The 20760-nt window shown below is 39.8% G+C and overlaps 1 protein-coding gene across 2 annotated transcripts; it reads right to left on the minus strand.

The window, feature by feature from the left end:
- Positions 1 to 879: 879 nt before the first annotated feature.
- On the minus strand, positions 880 to 6376 carry polh (polymerase (DNA directed), eta). Of its 2 annotated transcripts, none has more exons than XM_083774760.1 (10): positions 6181 to 6376; positions 5030 to 5164; positions 4617 to 4842; positions 4028 to 4198; positions 3784 to 3887; positions 3514 to 3633; positions 3017 to 3140; positions 2739 to 2804; positions 2374 to 2546; positions 880 to 2134 (listed from the first exon to the last, which is right to left on the minus strand). In XM_083774760.1, exons 1-10 carry the CDS (start codon positions 6315 to 6317, stop codon positions 1039 to 1041), a joined length of 2352 nt encoding a protein of 783 aa, XP_083630886.1. In that variant the 5' UTR covers positions 6318 to 6376; the 3' UTR covers positions 880 to 1038. The 2 variants fall into 2 exon arrangements, with proteins under 2 accessions (XP_083630886.1, XP_083630885.1); XM_083774759.1 differs by having other exon boundaries at positions 4028 to 4203; positions 4604 to 4842.
- Positions 6377 to 20760: the final 14384 nt, after the last annotated feature.

Here is a 20760-nt window from a genome sequence, read left to right on the forward strand (position 1 = left end):
GACAGAATTTAACCTGCTTCTGGAGTCATGGATTACATTCGTATATTGTGGGGCATTTAATGCAATTTGCTATTAGCCTTGTTTTTCTAAAAGCCCTGTCAAAGGCTTATCATCCGGTGAACTGCTGCTATGTGTAAGTGAGATTAGTTGACGTCACTTCCTACTAGAATTCTACCAAATAAAAACAAACTGATAGCTAACATTTCCCAGCTGCCAAGAGGGATGCCATGTTTTGTTTATAATCAGTCAATATCAATGTCTTTCGCATTAGTCTTCTTTCATAATAAGTACTAGTATTCAGTCACACTCTGTATTACTATTGGACACACCATGACATTATTATTACAGTACAAAAATAGAAAAATAAATGTCCCTGTTAGCAAATCCAGAGGAAATTAAATGGCCAAAACTTTAACTCTGAATTAGACTGGAAAGCAAAATAAACGTAGAACACATTATGTACCGTAGCATTGGTGACATCTAGTGGCGAGTCAGAATTTAACTCCCAATTTAACAACCAAACTAATTAAATTCAGTTTCACACATTTGTTTTTCTCTTTTCTTTGATTTCATCAAATGTTTAAAAATGACACAATACCAGGTACCAAGTTGTATAGTATTTAAAGCTACAATTATTGTTTTAATTAAAACATTTATTTTTTATTCAAAGTAGTTTTGGTGAAAATTAGAATATATTTAACAGATTCATGAGAGTTTTGTTCCTCAATGCTGCCCAGAAGTTGGGAAGAGGGGTCCTACTCACAGTTCAACCCTGAGAAAAAGGTAGGATTAGGACACAAAGATCAGTGGTCCTCCAACGGTCGTGCTTAAGCCCTATATACTTTGTAATATAAGTTACAGAGTGAAAATAGCCAATCTACAAATAGTACAAGCTGGTACAGTATGGCTTTCTTTTGTTTCAGTGGTCAAAACATACATTTGTCATGAAAACGTGTTAGGCATTTGATCCTTTATGAGAGAAATATAAGTTAATGTGGTAATAATAAATGTCCAATATTGTTGTACATAATTATGTTCTCAGTTCCTCTTGAAGAAAGAGTCCAGTGTGCCTTGGCTGTCCCCCTGGGTGCGCGGCCGTTTTGAATGCGGTCCTGACTGGCCCCTGGACTTTGCCTTGCCTCGAGTAGATGACCGCGCGGTACCTGCTCCTCCCGTTCTGAGAGAGGGTCCCGGGACGACCGAAGGTGAGGAGGTGGTGCCGGTGGATGTGGAGGAGAATGAATTCTGAAGGTCCAGGGCAAAGTGGTAATCTTTGTGTTCAGGCATTTCCCAGGCCAGCACTTCCTGGCCACAGCGTTCACAGGTGACGAGGTCCTCTCTGGCCAGGCTAGGAGGATGCCGAGAGGGGTCAGGAGGGTCACTGAGAGGTGGAGAATCATCTGGCGTTAAAGGCTGGGATTTTGGGGGGGAAATACCCACCGAGTCGCTGAACTCTTCATACTGCTGTGACTCAGAGGGCAAGCATTGTTTTATCTCCGTCTGTATTTCAGCCTGTACACTTGTGGTAACGTCACATGATGACTCAAATCTCACAGGGTCTCCAGAGCTTCCTGCTGGCGCCATGTGTCCAGGCCTATTTTCTGTTTCACGTCGGGTCCAGGTTGAGGCCAGTGGGTTAGGCTGTGAGCTCATTTCAAGTCTCTTCCTGTGGAAGAAAGAGGAGGCACCAGCAGTGGGGCCAGCCACGGCGTTCGCTGCAGAAGCAGAGTGAGACTGAGAGGAGAGCCCGGGAGAAGAGACAGGAGCCTTCTCAGATCGTTCGTCAACGGCAGAGGATGGCACCGGCTCAGGACAGGACGGTGACGGAAATGTCTGTCCGGCGCCTCCGTCGTCTGCACACTCGCCCACCCTCTCCACCGCAGCAACGTCATCTTCCGCCATCCTCTGCCTCTGTTTCTCAGCCGCCTTCTGGAAGAGGGACTGGATGGTGCTGCCAGGTTGCTTGGACGCCGACTCATTTTTGAGCCCAGGAAACTGCGTGGCGGCCTGAGTGGTAGAGAAAAGACTCTGGGTGGAAGTGACGTCGCTGGACAGGAAGCCACCAATTCCCGCATTTGTGGGCGCATCGCTGAACTTGCTGGCCGACAGGTGGAGCAGGGTGAGAGGTGGACTCCTGGGGACACAGAGGAATGGATGCAGGGAGAATGTAATAACAGGATTAGGTGACAATAACCACTTAAGCCCTATATACTTCGTCGTATGACAAATAACGAATATAACCAAACTACAAGCTCTACAAGCTTATAGATCTGCATTTTGTTTGTAAATTGTCAATAATTTACCCACAATTGGGACGCCAGGATTGATGTGGCTAAAAACAAAGTTGTATTTGACGTGCAGTATCATTTTTACCATGCCGCCTGGTGGTTTCCTGCTGCGTTGAGACTCTTGATGATGGCAAAGCCGTCAGTGGATATTCTGGCGGTGTCGTAGCGCGCTAAAGCACAGGAGCGAGAGTAACTGCTCTGCTTCTTGTCCCCCATCTGACGGACGCCGACCGTCAACAGCTTGGCCACCCGACCGTTCTGCAAGACAGAGCCGGGACAGAGAACTGGTCAAATAACATTCTGCAAACACTTGATAGGACAGAGAAAATACATGAATGCTGAGTGATAACAGATTAGGAAGAGAGTGGGGAGGCTGTGAGAAGACGACACACTGTCTGCAAAGACAAAAAGAGAGAACGACAACATGAAGATGATATGACAGTTTCTCACCAACTCTCTGTCCTTGGTCAATCTCTCCTCCAGCTCCAAGGCCAGCTGATGCAGCCAATGCTGAACCTATACAGAGGTTATTGTTTACTTGCTGTACATCCACTACAATAACAACACCTACAGTAGATCACTAATGGCATTATGGGAAATATAATATGATGCTGTATGTTTGTTCCAGCACAGTGCAGATTTGTGTTGTGGATGTGTTGCATCCCTATGCAACCACAACAGGGGTGGGATAGTAGACTAATTTCTTGTATAAGACAAAGGAACAGTACCTGCTCTTTGGTACAAAGTGACGTCTTCCCAGGGAAGTTCTTACTGCAGCCGATAGACTGTGGAAGCTGTCTGGGTTTCACTGCTTCAAAGTCAATCCCCCGACACAAGTCGTATAACCAGTTACTGCAAGGGAGAGAGATGACATGCTAGTGAGGTTGAACCATAAATAATTTCTGCAACGATATCACAGTGCAGCAATAGTTACATTGCAAAGGAAGCAATGTAAATTTATTAAGCTAATTCTGCCAAATTAGTCGTCTAACGCAAAAACTATTTTACTGCTCTATTGTAAATGTAAAATGAGCGAGGTTTGTAAAATGTTGAAGTTAAAAGGAGAATAATATGGTGAAATTATTATTTAATTTGTTTGAAAATGCTCTACTCCGGAATCAAATTAATTGCATTAATAATAAGTGGCTGATATAATCCTTATGTCATGTGTCTTCTGACTCTGAAATCAATCTCTCTGTTTAACTGTCCATAATGAGTAGCTTACCCAGTTTTGTCTCCAAAGTGCTGCCCCAGTTGAGCCTGAGAGAAACGGGTGAGCTCACCCATGTTCTCCACCCCAAGGGTCTCTGTGATGGAGGCACCCATCTTACCCCCGAGGTTACGGCTGGTATGTGGCAACGAAACAAACACTGTTAGTAAATTAATCAGTAATGTAGTGATATAGCGACCTCAATCCTAACACACTGGTCAGTTATGATGTAAAATTGTACAGAGGAAGCAATTCTCTGCTGCAGAGCAACATTCTTGTACTCACATCTTGCTGACTGGTAGAGTGCCAAAGAGCCCTGGCACCGAGTCTAATGGCACAACAGTCTGGCGGTTGGGTTTGTTCAGACCACAGGATAATTTGGCAATCACCTGAAAAGAGGACAGTAAAATGACGGCCATATTATTTCAATAATATAGTGTTATTAATAATATAATAAAGGTTACTGCTCAGTAAAATCACTATGATTCTATCCTATTCTTCCGTATAATGAAAGGAGAGACGCTGTCACCTTGTTGTGAGATATCCCTGCTGAGCAGCGGAAGCCTGTGTCCTTCTCCACCGCCGCTCTCATCTCCTCCACAATCAGTGCTCCCACAGCCAGCTGCAGTTCTGCACAGCTCTGCCCCAACGACATGTCGGGCAGGGAAGCCAACCACTGCTGCACACCGCTGGACCTACGCTCCTCTAAGGACGGGGAGAAGAAGGCATTTAGGGTGGAAAGACGCTGAAGGTACCATTTAAGATTTCTTCTTTTTTAACTATTATACAAATCATCCTATTATTTCCTTTCTAGCTCTTTTGTGAACCAAATCGTGGCAGATGAATCTCTTCAAAGCCAAGTTGTAGTCTTATACTTTGCAATAAGCACAAAGCTTCCGCTTGTGCCACAAACCTCCAGCCATAAACAAGTATGGAACTGTGCATACAGTTTTAAATATCAGCCCGTCTTAATCTAAGCCACTTTCTCATCCACGGGAAACCAATTTAGGCCCTGAAAGTGCGATGGCTTATGTGCATGAGGATGACGTTTATAATATGGTCTGCAGTTGTGATTATGGAAATAAACGTTCTGTTTATACCCCACCTTTATCTGCTACTATGTCGTCTGAAGGTGCGTCGTGTTCAGAAGATGCTTCTGGGTAACCCTGGATGTACGTGGCTTTCAGCAGGTGAGGTCCGATCCGTTGGTTCGAGTCGGCCATGTCTCTCAGCCTCTGTTGGACGGCGGCGGTGAGGTCCATGTACGCCTCATCGATACTGGCCCTCTCTATCACGGCGAAGCGGGACATCACCTCGATCACCTCCACGCTAGCCTCCCTGTAACTGCCCAGGGTGGTGCGCTTAGAATCCTCTGGGGTAAGAGAGTCTGATAAATGGCTATTAAAACCCATTTCGACCTGAGGACGATTCTATGAATGGCTTCTAAATCCTGACAGTTTGCTGAAAAGTTGCTAAAGTATAGCATAATGCTTAAATGGCTATTATAATAAACATTGCAGGATGAACTTACAGTGTCAGGTCTGCTTTCCCATGGGACTCTCGTACCCGGGCCACCTGGAGGTCTGGGCACAGTTCCTTTGCATCATCCGCCCACATGTTCCTGGTAACACCATGGGCCCTGGCCTCGTAACTCACAGCTATGATACTGGCAGAGAATAGGATTATTGATTGGGAACCATTTCTTTTATACAATATATAAAATATAATATCTCGCGAACATCATACCGAACATCATACCCCTCACTCAGGTGACCCAGTCCCGACTTACGACCCAGTAGCTACCCTCGATCAGACCCACTAGGGAAAGACCAGGGCCACACAATCCTTTGGAACCACTCCGGAACTACTGTGCCGGGACTGAGAGGTACAATTCTGGCATGTGGAGAGACTAGGCTCTGTGGGTTGGCTCCTGTCCGGGCCCCTCCTACGTCTCACCAGGTCCACTCCTGCTCTCACCAGGAGTACAGCGAGAAGCTGTGCGTTGCACCAGACTCCCAGCACCAGACACTTCATTCAGGAGTGGTGGATTCTTGAGCCACAATGGTTCTGCAGGCTCCACCTGGGCAACGGTAGCACTGCAGGCTCCACTTGTGGCTCGAATGGCCCTCCTAAAGGCCTCATCGAAGGTGTGTGTATGTATATATAGCCTATCTTTAAGTTTGCCATTAGACATTGCCATTGTGAGCTTGGAGATCTGCTATTTAAGAACATTATGACTTTTTTTATCTTGATATATTTCTTTCTTTAATTGCCCCACCTATGACATGCCCCAAAATAGGAACACCAGGGTTGCCATGTGGTTCTGTAGATCTGGTTGTACTAGGAGACTAGTGTATAGGGCTACAGCTACACAGTAAAACTCATTCTGGATCTGATTCTGATATGATGGAATCAATATCATCAACCAAATTACAAACATTGGAACTTTCTTATAGAGATAGAATCAGAACTTCCGCATTCCATTCTTACACTGGGAGTCTATGCTAGTCAAGTAAGTGACGTAACTCTCTCTCTTTCTCTGAAATAATTGCATTCATGTATGTAATTATCACCGACATTCTTCTAGGCTAGGGCTATGCTGGGCTTGATCAACTAGGTTAGTCGGAGTAGGACTGTTGCCTTGTTGTTAACATGATCACTACTATGTATGTAGACACTCACCCGCCTCCCTTCCAGGTCTTGTACTGAGCAACAACACAAGGTTTGTTCTTCAGAGCTGGGTTTACTCTCTGTTCAACCTGAACATAGAAACAGTCCATGTCCACCAGAGCCACAACCCTCTCCTTGCCATAGTCCATCACTGACTCCGTGTCAGTCACAACATTAGGGATGTTGATGTTGAAAGTATACGTTTCAATAACAGAGACTTTTACTTTCGTAATCGGCGGCGCGGGGTCCTCTAATGTTGTATAAAAACGTCATCAATAATCGACGAAGTAAAGGCTACTGCACGACTGCACCCCCGATCAGAGCAATTCATAATTTAGCCAGTAGATGTCACACTTTTACATTATATGCCTACATGATCGTGATGCATAAGGTAAGTAGTTCCCTGCTGTCAGCACTCTGGCAGCAATCATGTATTTTGCATGCAAGCCACACAGCTTTTCGTGAGTATTATTATTCCTTATGTGTAGGTTCCAACAGTCAAAAACTCAGAGTGTTAATTTGAGCTGTGTATTTTACTATTTTTTACACTTTTTAAGTTGAACAACATTTCAGAGAGAGAAACGACCTGATGAACAGAGAGCATTTTATGTTTGGGCCCATGGGTTGTGTCTTGATATTCAGGGGTTTATCACTACTAGATTAGAATAAGTTTTGCCACAATCAGTCAAATGAGAATTCTTGTTCTAACGTTGACTTATTTTGACAATAATAACGAGTGCAGACACCAAAGCCACATATTTTAATGTAGGCCTAAAATATAACAATCATTTAACATACAATAAACATTATTAGGCACAACAGCCATGTTAACAACCATGACTCACTGTGGAACATTGGTTTATTGATGTTATCTCATTTTTATTATGTTCCTATTGGTCTATTATTATGTTGCCTCAAGAAGCACCTACAAATGTTAATACAAATAATAGTAGGCTAATACAACTTTCTTTTTTAAATAGGCTACTCAGCAGCATTTTAATGCAGCATTCAAAAATAACTGCAGTTCTAGTTGTTTATATAGTTCTGCTGTTGTTAATGTCGGTCTTCAATTCAACGTAAGAAATATTTTACAAACATTCTGTGTGTCCAAGACATCACAGTGTAAGCAAAAGATAGAAATAAAGTAATTTCTTGGGTGAAGTATTCATTTAATAACTCTAAGACTAAACTTAAATGTTGACTCAGAGGTAAGAAGCCTTGGACTCATGTTTGACCTTGACCATGGCCTCAACCCATCAGGAGTAGCCTATAACAAAAGTCAACAGAAAGTGAAGAATGTATGGATAGGCTACGCCTACGTAATACCAACAAATTCAACTATTAATAAGTTTAGTTTTCTGGCCACCCTAAAACAAAACAAAAAACAATGAGACTGACACAATTAAAATACGTTAATGACACGTGGTGAGCTTGTAGAAATACACTGTCTTACGACAAAGAATAACATAGGGTTTAAGTGGTTAAATTGTGTGTTTGGTCTTATTATATTAATTGTACCCCATTATATTATGTGTAGGCTATCTTATTATTATACTGTAAATTAACATTCACCAACTTTTTAAAAACGTTCATTCTATTCCTCATTTTATTTCATTTCATAAAATGAAATTATTGTTTCTTTCAATTGATTGATTGATTGAATACTTTATTAACAGTTTGAAAAAAAGACAGAGGTAGCCTACAACACGTATACAATAATGCTAAAAGGATAACACAAAAGCCCTGAGGGCTTGTTTCCATTGTGGTCCTGCATTATGACGTTTTGATTGATTTGATTTGAACTAATAATACAGTTTAGTTAATGTCTAACTGGGTCAATGAAACCACCATCACCTGCTATCTCGTAGGATTAATAAATGCTAGAGCAGCTTTTATGACAGGAGCTAAAGGGTAAAAATGACGTCTAGATGTGATCGAGGAACATCAGTTCTAGGTGGTCTCGATCTTCACTTTGATGCAGCATCATGGACTTTTGCTTTATTCTTCTCTTTTTACTTTTTGGACTTAATGGTAAGTTTACTCTTTCATGATGTAGATGCCTTCTATGTGATGGTGCAAGTATTATGGTGGACATTTGAATTGTGTTTAGAAAGTTATTGTTTTGTAGTATAATGCTATTTATAGAAGATTGTGCGTTTATCAGCTGGGAGAATGACAGTACATAAAACAGATCACATATATGATGAACAATATTAGAAGCTATTGATAAATTATGGATACTCAAGTTCCCTAATATTCTGTAGACATAAAGGTTTATATATTTTTTGTGTGTTTTTGTAGGAATCCAGAGTATAACATCAGTGGATCACATCTCAGTGGTGTCAGGAGGTTCTATCTCTATCCCGTGCTTCTATTATTGGATGTACCATTTCAATGTGAAGTACTTATGTAAAGAAAAATATAACTTACCGGAATGTATTAATGTAGCAACTACTACTAAACCAGATCTCTCTAAAAAGTATTTAATCTCTGATGACAAGTTGAACAACATCTTCACTGTGACCATCAATAATCTGACTCTGGGTGATGCCGGATTTTATTCGTGTGGTGTGCCATTATCAATCCAGCATCGGAAACGATTTCAACTGTCTGTCAAAGGGGGTAAGATTACCTTCTCTCTCTCTCTCTCTCTCTCTCTCTCTCTCTCTCTCTCTGTGTGTGTGTTAAGGCTGTCCCCGAACATTCAAGGTTGTTCAAACCTTCGTTAGGGTTGCCACTCGAGTACTATGTTCATGTTGTGTTTACATGTTTAGGTGTTATTAATAATCGGGGGTCACACAACCGATGCGCCAGTGCGTCGTCAAAATGTTTTCTGCGCGGTAGATCAAAGGCATGCAACAGCTGAGACAGTCATGTAGAAATCTGACAGGCATTCAAAAGGAACTCAAATGTAACAGAATAATCAAATCAGAATTATATAATTATATAGACTTATATGGCTGTATTTTGCGTGTCTTAAGTACCAGGTCTTATTCCCTAACTTGAGTAAACTAAAGACCTGGAGGCGTGATCAATGCTCTTTGGCCACTCAGAATAGCCAAATGGCATTGATCACGCCTCCAGGTCTTTAGTTTACTCAAGTTAGGGAATAAGACCTGGTACTTAAGACACACAAAATACAGCCCATAGAGTCTTTGTAAAGCTCAAGAAACTGGAATGCTGCCGGTGTGTGGTGGTTAATAAATGTATTAATCTCAATCCAGAACATCTGTATAAGTGATGGAAAAGGAAACAAGGCAGTTTGAATTGATTTGTTTTTTAATCACCATATTTAGCTGTGTTTGTTTTTTTTAGTTGGAGATACTGATGTGCTCTATGTGGACAATCAGAACATACCAGGAGTTCAAGGAGAGAATGTGACCGTCAACTTTAACAATACGATAACAACACCTGGAGAAGTGCAGTGGTGTAGACCCAGCCTGGACCAGATCTCCTGTATAACGGGAAATATGGATCAAACATTTGTGACCATCAATACAAGCATTGCTAATATGTCAATTGTCACAATGAGTGGACTGGTGATGGAGAGCACTGGTTGGTATTGGTGTGACAAAGGAGGCTTCCAGATGCCAGTTCACATCACTGTTAATGACATTAATACAACTGAACCAACCACCACTACTGCACCAACCACCACAACAATGAGTAAGATTTATAAAATTTCATCTGTGATTATTGATTAACATTGAGATTATGATGAAAACCTGTTTTATTCACATTGTATCTTTACAGTGACACAACCACAAACCACGTACACCTCACCCACATCCTCGGCCACAGATGGAACCACTGCAGGGGGTCAACAAGTGGGACACAGGTCAGCATGATTTAAAATAAACAAGACTTTACATCATGTTGTTGCTGTCAGGCAGAAACTTTAATGTTTTCTCATAAATTAAATGAACACCCTACTTCGTCATGATGCGTCGCGTTGGGAACTTGTAGATCTGCTATTTTGCTCCTTTTTAAAATGTTTTGAAGTGAAATTGCAGTAATAAATTACAATATTAAAGGAGCACTTCACCACTTTTCAACCTATCTTCATATAATTGGTCCTCACTTATAAGTAATAATCATGATAAAATGGCACAATTTTTTTCTACTCGGTCTGTCTCATAGCATAGGAGGGATATGGGGGCAGTTCAGAAACCCGTCCAACAGTGACATCATCGATGGGGAATCCAAGCTAATAGTCCTGAAAAGTTGCAATGCGAAAATGCCATCATTCTCACGATAATACAACTCTAAGCATTTTTGTAAAAGATATCTTGTTTAAAAAAACTAATCTGCCTAATGATGTCACTGGTGGATGGGTTTATGAAATGCCCACAGCCCTCCTATGAGACACAGGCAGAGTAGAAAAAACGGTGGTATTTTTACTATTTTATCATGAAATTAGTGAGGACCAGTTATATGAAGAGAAATTGAAAAGTGGTGAAGTGGTCCTTTAACAATATGGAAGTGGCAGATGATGAATGGTTCAGAATTCACTTTCTGGAGGTGTCATGAGTAGCCTTAAATAATTCAGTGAAACGTTTGTGATTATTACCCTTAGTGGCGAAAAATATAACTTCTGGGAACTCAGATTATATTACCGCAAACACATATCCACCCTACCCCAAGAACCCCATTTTCCTCTAACATTTTAATTGTGTTTCTGCATTTTTCTGCACCCTGAAAAGCGCCAGCAATAGTTATGCCACATTCTGTGTGTTGGTAAATGCAGCCTATGCCTGTACAAAATGTTTGTAGTTTAATCAAATCTATTCGATGTGTTTCTGAATTATCATACAGTTCCATAGATGTGACCATTCTCGCCACCTCCCTGACCCTGAGTCTGGTGGCGTTGGTTGTAATCGCTGCCTTTATCGGTTTGATGGTGTTCATGAGATATAGTAAGTCTATTAATAGTCAAACTAAATTCATATCCACAAGGAATTCCGTCATCATCATAGATTGATTTCTTTAAAGGAATCAGTATATATTATGCTAATAATAAAATAACACAAGTTTATATTGTTGTTCTTCTTTAGAGAAGGCCAGAGGTGAAACGGGTACAAGCGTGGTAAGAAACCTATTCATTTTCTTTAAGCCATGCACTTCCACATGATATTGTTGATCATGAGAAATCCATAATCATTATTTCTTACGTTATTATGTTGATACTTACTGTCCCAGACCAGAGGGCACGCCCCTGTTTCCTGTAAAACAAGCGCCCCATCAGCACCCATCGACTCCCAAGCTCTGAAAAAAAGGGAGTCCTGCACCGAATCAGAGCATGTCTATGAAAATATTGAATCAGCAGGTCTATGAAAATATTGAATAGGGCCTAAATGGAAACAAGGCTGTAAGGACTTTTTGCAGTTTTTACATTATGTTCAATAAACTATTCAATCAATCAATAAATCTATCAAAGCATCAATTCAGCCACACTTTTACATTATAGGCCTACATGTAGCACTGGTCCATAGCCCTAATGCCGTTGTATTAGGGCTATGGGACTCTCAATTCATTGCCCAAAATGACATGCATAATTTCACTGCTCACCAATAAAAAAGACAGTTTTGTGATGAAAAAAGGCCTACTTTCCCCGATTGATGCACTTCTCAGAGCCCACCACCACGCGTATAAAATGCACTTTTTGAAAACACCGGAAGGAAAAATCTGGTCATTGAGCGGCAGTGGCTATGGGGTAGAGTGGCTGGATGGTAACCGCAAGGTTGCCAGTTCGAACCCGGGTTCCCCCAGAGTTAGTGTCGAAGTGTCCTTGAGCAAGACTCTGAACCCCTAATTGCTCCTGATGTGCTAGTTGGTGCCTTGCATGGTTTTCCGCCGCCATGAATGTATGAATGTATGAATGTGTGCGTGAATGAGTGAATGTGATGCACAATCTATGTAAAGTGCCTTGGATAAAGGCGCTATATAAATACACCATTTACCATTTATTTCTTCCAGTAAAGCCGAAACCGAACCAATGATTCACCATGCAACTCCTTGCAACATGCACGACTACTTGCATTTGCAACCATTATGATTATCCCCAAAGGCAGATTTGGTGTGGTTGACCTTAAGGAGTTGCAACTGGTATGGTTTGGGCTTTAAATGTGTATGTTTACACTTAAATAGCCGTAATTTGCAACACTATAGATAAGAAATCTAGTGTTGCTAATTTAATTGCATGAATGAACAGAGAACATTTTATATTTTGTTCCCATGGGTTGTCTAGCTGTTGCAACACTTGATTTTTTGATATTTTTATTATAAAAAAACAAATCTAGTGTTGCAAATTGAGGCTAGGGTTGTCTTGATATCCAGGAGTTTAATCACTTGTCTTTTGTCGGGCTTGATTAGAATACGTTTTGCCACCATCAGTCAAATGATAATTCTATGTTGTTTTAATAACGCTGACTTATTTTGTCAAAAGAAATACATTAAAAAAATCTGACACCAAAGCCACATCCTTTAAATTTACAATCTAACAATCATTTAACATGTCAACAATAAACATGCTCAGGCTTAGGCAGCCATGGGTTAACCATGATGACACACTGTGGAATATTGTTTTATTGATGTTATCTCATTTTTATTATGTCCCTTAATGGTCTGACTTCTATTTATATTGCCTCAAGAAGCAACTGCAAATGTTAATACAAAGAAATGTAAATACTTTTAGGCTACTCAGCAGCCTTTTAATGTAGCATTCAATAATTAACTCCTGCCAGTTTTGTACGTACGTATGTTTTTTTCTTCTTTTATTTGTACTGTATTTGAGTATCTGTTGGGGGGAGGGAGAGGTATGTTGGAGTGTGCATATGTAAGTTTTGTTATCTTTGAATGTTGAAAATTGTAACAATAAACATATTGTTGAAAAAAAAGATAGGGTTAGAAAGAGTCCTGTAATTATATTTTAGAAAGGAGATAGGAGACAAGTCAACCTTAAATGCACTGGGAGCATTGTTTTGGCATTCACTATATGTTTTATATAGTGCTGCTGGTGTTAATGTCGGTCTTCCAAGACATAGTAGGCTAGTATTATTTTGATTCTTCATTCACCATTGAGCTGGAATAGCCTATTGTACAAACTGTGTCCAAGACATCACAGTGTATGAAGCAAACGATGAAGTATTCCTTTAATAACTCTAAGGGCCGATTCATACTCCTATTTTAGAGCCGAATAAAAGTCGGTTCGGCTCTGTAGAGCCTACAATGTGACGTCATTTGAGGTTTGGGGGGGCGGATACCGTCCTAAAGTCGGCTCTTCTGTGCTACTAAAAATTTCTGACAAGCCGAAATCATTTCGGCACTACAGCGCCAAAACAGCGGTAAAATAGGAGTATGAATCGGCCCTTGGACTAAATTAAATGTTGACTCAGAGGCAAGAAGCCTTGGAGTCATATTGGACCTTGACCATGACCTCAACCCATCAGGAGTATAGCCTATAACAAAAGTCAACAGAAAGTGAAGAACTTATGGATAGGCTACGCCTATGTAATACCAACACATTCAACTATTAATAAGTTTAGTTTTCTGGCCACCCTAAAACAAAACAAAAAACAATGACACTGACACAATTAAAATCAAGTTTTGGCTGCCTGACAAGTTCAGGATTGGTACGATCTTGTTTTTCAAATCTCGTTATGGTCTGGATTAACCTCAAAGTGAATCAGCATTATAGAAACATTTGAAAAAATGACAAAAGTTCAAAAAATAAAATAGTATGTGACACGTGGTGAGCTTGTAGAAATACACTGTCTGACGACAAAGGATAACATAGGGCTTAAGTGGTTAAATTGTGTGTTTAGTCTTATTATATTAATTGTACGCCATTATATTATGTGTAGGCTATCGTATATTATGATGATACTGTAAATTAACATTCATCAACTTGAGCTCCCCTATCAGAAGGATCGAATTCCTTCGTTTCATTTCATAAAATGAAATTATTGTTTCTTTCAATTCATTGATTGATTGAATACTTTATTAACAGTTTGCAAAAAAAGACAGAGGTACAATAGAATAACACAAAAGAGCCCTGAGGGCTTGTTTCCGTAGTGGTCCTGCATTATGAAGTTTTGATTGATTGATTGATTGATTGGTCAATGAAACCACCATCACATGCTATCTATATATGATTAGATATGCTGATATATGATTAATAAATCCTAGAGCAGCTTTTATGACAGGAGCTAAAGGGTAAAAATGAGGAAGAGTCCGTCTAGATGTGATCGAGGAACATCAGCTTCCAGGAGCTCTCACTTCACTCACTTTGATGCAGCATCATGGACTTTTGCTTTATTCTTCTCCTTTTACTTTTTGGACTTGATGGTAAGTTGTCTTTACTCTTTCATGATTTAGATGCATTCTATGTGATGGTGCAAGTATTATGGTGGACATTTGAATTGTGTTTAGAAAGTTATTGTTTTGTAGTATAATGCTATTTATAGAAGATTGTGGGTTTATCAGCTGGGAGAATGACAGTACATGAAACAGATCACATATATTATTGAACAATATTAGAAGATATTGATAAATTATGGATACACAAGTTCCCTAATATTCTGTAGACATAAAAGTTTAAAAATGTCTTGTGTTTCTTTTGTAGGAATCCAGAGTATAACAACAGTGAAACACATCTCAGTGGTGTCAGGAGGTTCCATCTCTATCCCATGCTTCTATAATCCGATATACCAAAACCATGTGAAATACTTGTGTAAAGAAAGACTAAATTTCTGTCCTAAACTAGTAACTACTAGTACTGAACCAAGTAGCTCTAATAAGTATTTAATCTCTGATGACGTCAAGAAGAACATCTTCACTGTGACCATCAATAATCTGATTCCGCGTGATGCCGGATTGTATTCGTGTGGTGTGCAATTTACAATCATGCATTGGAAACAATTTCAACTGTCTGTCAAAGGGGGTAAGATTAACTATTCTCTCTTTGTCTCTGTGTGTGTGTGTGTGTGTGTGTGTGTGTGTGTGTGTGTGTGTGTGTGTGTGTGTGTGTGTGTGTGTGTGTGTGTGTGTGTGTGTGTGTGTGTGTGTGTGTGTGTGTGTGTGTGTGTGTGTGTGTGTGTGTGTGTGTGTGTGTGTGTCATGCAACACAATTAAGTTCCAGACCATTTAAGCCTAACAGAATAATATATCTGAATTATATAATTATATTATATACAGTCTTTGTAAAGCTCAAGAAACTCGAATGCTCCCGGTGTGGTGGTTAATAAATGTATTTATCTCAATCCAGAACATCTTTGGAAAAGGAAAAAAGGCAGTTTAAATTGATTTGTTTTTTAATCACCATATTTAGCTGTGTTTGTTTTTTTTAGTTGGAGATGCTGATGTGCTCTATGTGGACAATCAGAACATAACAGGATTTAAAGGAGAGAATGTGACCGTCAACTTTAACAATACGATAACAACACCTGGAGAAGTGCGGTGGTGTAAACCCAGCCTGGGCCAGATCTCCTGTATAACGGGAGGAAATATGAATCAAACATCAGTGACTATTGATACAAGCATTGGTAATATGATAATTGTCACAATGAGTGGACTGGTGATGGAGAGCACTGGTTGGTATTGGTGTGACAAAGGAGGCTTCCAGATGCCAGTTCACATCACTCATGTTAATGAATCTGCACCCACAACAAGTGAACCACCAACCACCACAACAATGAGTAAGATTCATACCGTTTCATCTGCCATTAATATGGGGATTATATAGTAAAAACCTGGCTGTTTATCTTTTTCATACTGGCTCTTTACAGCGACTCAACCACAAACCACCTATATACCTTCCACCTCACCCATATCCTCGACCACAGCTGGAACCACTGGAGGGGGACAACAAGTTGGACACAGGTCAGCATGATTTAAAATAAACATGACTTTACATCATATCGTTGTTGTCGGGCAGAAACCTCTTTATATTTCACCTTTAATGTTTTGTCATAAATGTAATGAACACCCTATACTTCGTCATGATGTGACGCGTTGTGAACTTGTAGATATAACTCGTACAATATATAATTAACAATATGGAAGTGGCAGATGATGAAATGGTTGAGAATTCACAGGTGAGGCTGCTGTAGGTGTCATCAGTATAATTCAGTGAAATGTCTGTGATTAAAGACTCCAAAGACACCCTTTTCCTCTAACATGGGTGTCTGCGTTTTTCTGCTCCTTGAAAAGTGCCAGCGATACTTATTTCACATTCTGTGTGTTAGTAAATGCAGCCTATCTATTTGATGTGTTTCTGAATTATCATATAGTTCCATGGATGTGACCATTCTCGCCACCTCCCTGAGTCTGGTGGCGTTGGTTGTAATCGCTGCCTTGATCGGTTTGATGGTGTTCATGAGATATAGTAAGTCTATTAATAGCCAAACTAAATTCATATCCACAAGGAATTCCGTTATCATCATCATAGATTGACTTATTTTAAGCAATCAGTGTATTGCTAATAATAATAATACAAGTTTATATTGTTTTTCTTGTTTAGAGAAGGCCAAAGGTAAAACAGGTGCAAACGTGGTAAGAAACCCATTCATTTCCCTTTAAGCCATGCACTTCCACATGATATTGTTGATCATGAGATACTTACTTTGATTGACCCTAAACCCGAGAGCATGCAGAGAAAACATTATTGAAGGAACTTGATCATACATGTCTAATACTGTCATAACTCTTGTGTCTACATTGCATGTGAGTTGTTAACCAACAAACTGCCGGTTGTTAGCTCTGCTAGGTTAACTCTAAAACTTGTAAACAAGCTGCAGATTTTCTACATACTTTGCCAAATTCTGTAGAAATAAAATAAAGAGGAAAAAAATATATATACTGTGTATGTGTGTTGTACAGTATACAGTATTATACTCAGTCTCTCAATCACATTCACAGTAAGTGATTGATCGTGCTGCCATTTATCACACAAAGCAAGTTAAGCAACCTTAATCCTTTAACACCCAGAATGTTAGCACTTCAACATGGCAGAAAGTGTACAGTTTTACTAGAAATACTAGAAAGTGTGCCGTTTTAGAAGGATGTAATGTTCCATTCTCATCCATCACATAGACTCCTCCATCACCTCCTTTTAGAAGGATGTAATGTTCCATTCTCATCCATCACATAGACTCATCCATCACCTCCTTCAGATCTATGTAATGTTCCATTCTCATCCATCACATAGACTCCTCCATCACCTCCTTTTAGAAGGATGTAATGTTCCATTCTCATCCATCACATAGACTCATCCGTCACCTCCTTCAGATCTATGTAATGTTCCATTCTCATCCATCACATAGACTCCTCCATCACCTCCTTTTAGAAGGATGTAATGTTCCATTCTCATCCATCACATAGACTCATCCGTCACCTCCTTCAGATCTATGTAATGTTCCATTCTCATCCATCACATAGACTCATCCATCACATAGGATGTAATGTAATGTTCCATTCTCATCCATCACATAGACTCATCCATCACCTCCTTCAGATCTTGAAGTGATGTACACCACTGTGGTTCCAGTGCAAAAAGGCCTGAAGGTAAACATCCAAAATGTTGGGGTTTCCATCTGGTGGCCCCAGAAACGAATATTTACTATTTCCTAAATAAAAATGAATAGACAACATTAAAGATTCTTTGATCATAATCTCCTATGCAGCAGGTCCAAACACCAAAGAAGAGTGTGATTTACAGTACCATCATAAAAGATAACGGGACCCAACAAATGGTACAAGTCTTTCATTGTCTCCACCAGGCCGAAGGCTTGGGGAGAGAGTATGTGTTGTGCACTCCGTCCGTCCTTCCGTGTGTGCGTCTGTCTGTGTACAGCTAATCTCCGGCACCGTTGGCCCGGCTGATGCCAAACTCTGCACACACACACTTCTTTTTTCTTTTAATAATTTTTATTCCACGATTTTGCAACCCAGTTTTTTCACCCAGTACCAATTATCTAATGTAATCCTGGGCGCTACACTTCCTCTGCCAACCTGGGGGGGCAGCGGACTGACCTCATGCTTCCTTCTATGCATGAGGAGTCCAAGCTGCTTCTTTTCACCTGACGGGAGAGTTTCCACGGTTGGACGTTCACTCTCCCTGCATGCTAACTTCTGTTCTGCCCCAAATTCTTCAGAACGGCCTGTTATAGCGCCACCACGAGGCCGATGTTTGATAAACACATTTCATTACATTACTCGTACACATTTTATCCATGCATCACGCAAATCGGTATACACTATCTATAGTCATGTGATCAACACGGATCTGTTCCATATCCCATATTCCATCCCGATTGGCTAAGATTGCCTTCCAAAACTTGCAGGATTGGTCCGTTTCGAACAAAATGTCACAAATCATGTACACAGCATGTGATTTCCGTGAAATTATATACGCACATTCCCACTAGGCCGAGGACGGATTGCCATTTCATTTTTTTTTAAATCAGCCTCACGGTGGCACTATAACAGGCCAATTTCTGTTTTTACCATAACTGCACCGATCTGTGTACAACTTTGTATGACCAATTTTTGCAAAACACATTTCTTTACATTACTCGTACAGATTTGATCCATACATCACGCAAATTGTGTACACTATCTCTATAGTCATGTGATCAACACAGATCTGTTTGATTTTTCATATTCCATCCGGCTACAATTGAAAGCTAAAGTTTGCATAACTGGCCCGTTTAGAACAAAATGCCGCAAATCATGAACGTATCCTCAAAGATGCTATGAGTGATCTGGCTCTGCATTTTCTCAACAAAATTAATGTTTAACTAGTTCAATGTTGATATTTTTCTAACAGACTGAACCAGATAAAGAAACAGTAATATACGATGAAGTATGTCCAGAATAGAACAGGTATGTTTTAATGAGTACTCAAAGCAACATGATGTTTGTCTACTTGTACTGTATGCATATATACATATAGGCTACACAACAGAATTATTAGTTATATGGAGTTGATTGCTGCTTATCATTTTTGACGAGTAATTTGTAAAGCTCGACAACACGTTGCATTGTGAGCTTGTAGAATATTGTTAAACTGTTGCAACGGACCCCACTTTGAGAACCACTGTTGTAAAATAAACTTTACAAATGCAATGTGGAGGCTTTCAAACACAGCTGATATTCTTTATGTGTGCAGTGTTGTACACAGAAATATGATCCTGTTTTAACTGACATTTCATAGAGTGGATGTTCATAGTGACACCAACAAGGATTGAGGAGCATGCAGCTACGTCGGACCTCAGACACGAGGTCCAACTGATATAAATTCAGCGTGCCAGAATGTCCGACTTTGCCCACCATACTCCTGTAGGGCCAATTTTATGGCTGGCCCCATCATGATCAGAGATATGGAAACAACATGAAATAAAACTGTGTGTCAAGGATGGATTAGTTATTGTGTTGTAGAAAGAAGAAGAAAAAAGAAGAAGAATCACTCCCCTGTGAAAGTGATAGAAACAAACTTTGCTTCTCTGTGATGCTGTATATTACTGCTGTGCTTTGGAGAATGATGAAGAGGAAGATACAGAACTACTGTGTCAAGCATTACCATGAAGTGCTTTAGGTTATCTTTGAGCTATCATAATTAAATCGTCAAAGCAATCGTCATAGCAATCAATCAGCAATAACGGTATGTTATTGACTATTATTATGTTTTTTTCTCAACCCATGTATATTCTCAACCCATAATATTGTTTTAGTGCAAATTAATGATCTCATGTATTAAAGAAAATTACATATTTCCAATGGAAATTCATAACATAGGCCTACTGTCTGTACAGTACTAGCATGATAATATATTATTTTCTAACTTCCCTTCAACATACAGTAGCCTATTTGTTGATAATTAACAACACACATGCACTGTCGCAAGTCCAATTCAATAGCCTATTATAGCCTTTGTATTTTTTATTGCATTAAATATTTCATAACATTTGCTGATCTTATTTGATGATATAGGGTATAGGCTACTGCAAGTAATCAAAACAAATTCCTATGTGTATATACACAATGGCAAATAATAAAGGTATCTGAATAAAATTCCTGATCTCTCGCAATATATCATTATTGTAGTAAATGCAGTGCAGACATATTGTGTCAATGAGTCAAACAGTTACAGTGACTAATGTGGAAAAGAGTTTGTAAATTATGTTAATCCAGAGCGATTTACAGTAAGCAAGGGCAACACAAGGCACCACATTCCGGCCTATTACCTTGTGTTGCCCTTGATCAAATGCATAGACTAGTGTAGGCCTGGCCTACTGTAGTGTAGTGCCTCAGTAAGATGATGATGAATGATGATGATGATGATGACCGTGCTGCTGCTGCTGATGACGGTGCTGATGACAGTGATGTTGATTTCAATGTGGTTATTAATAATAATAATAATAACAACTTATTATTACTATGATTTCATAATAATGAGGATCTGAAAGTGTGTTGCCCTTTGGGGAAACTATCCAGGAACAAGGATCGGGGTTTTCAATTTTTGGGAAATAATTGACATAATTATATAATAGCGTCTACGAGTTTAATATAAATTGTCATAGTCTATGTTATTAC

The sequence above is a fragment of the Protomyctophum parallelum genome (assembly GCF_964188405.1).
Source record: "Protomyctophum parallelum genome assembly, chromosome: 10".
NCBI classification, from domain to species: Eukaryota; Metazoa; Chordata; class Actinopteri; order Myctophiformes; family Myctophidae; genus Protomyctophum; species Protomyctophum parallelum.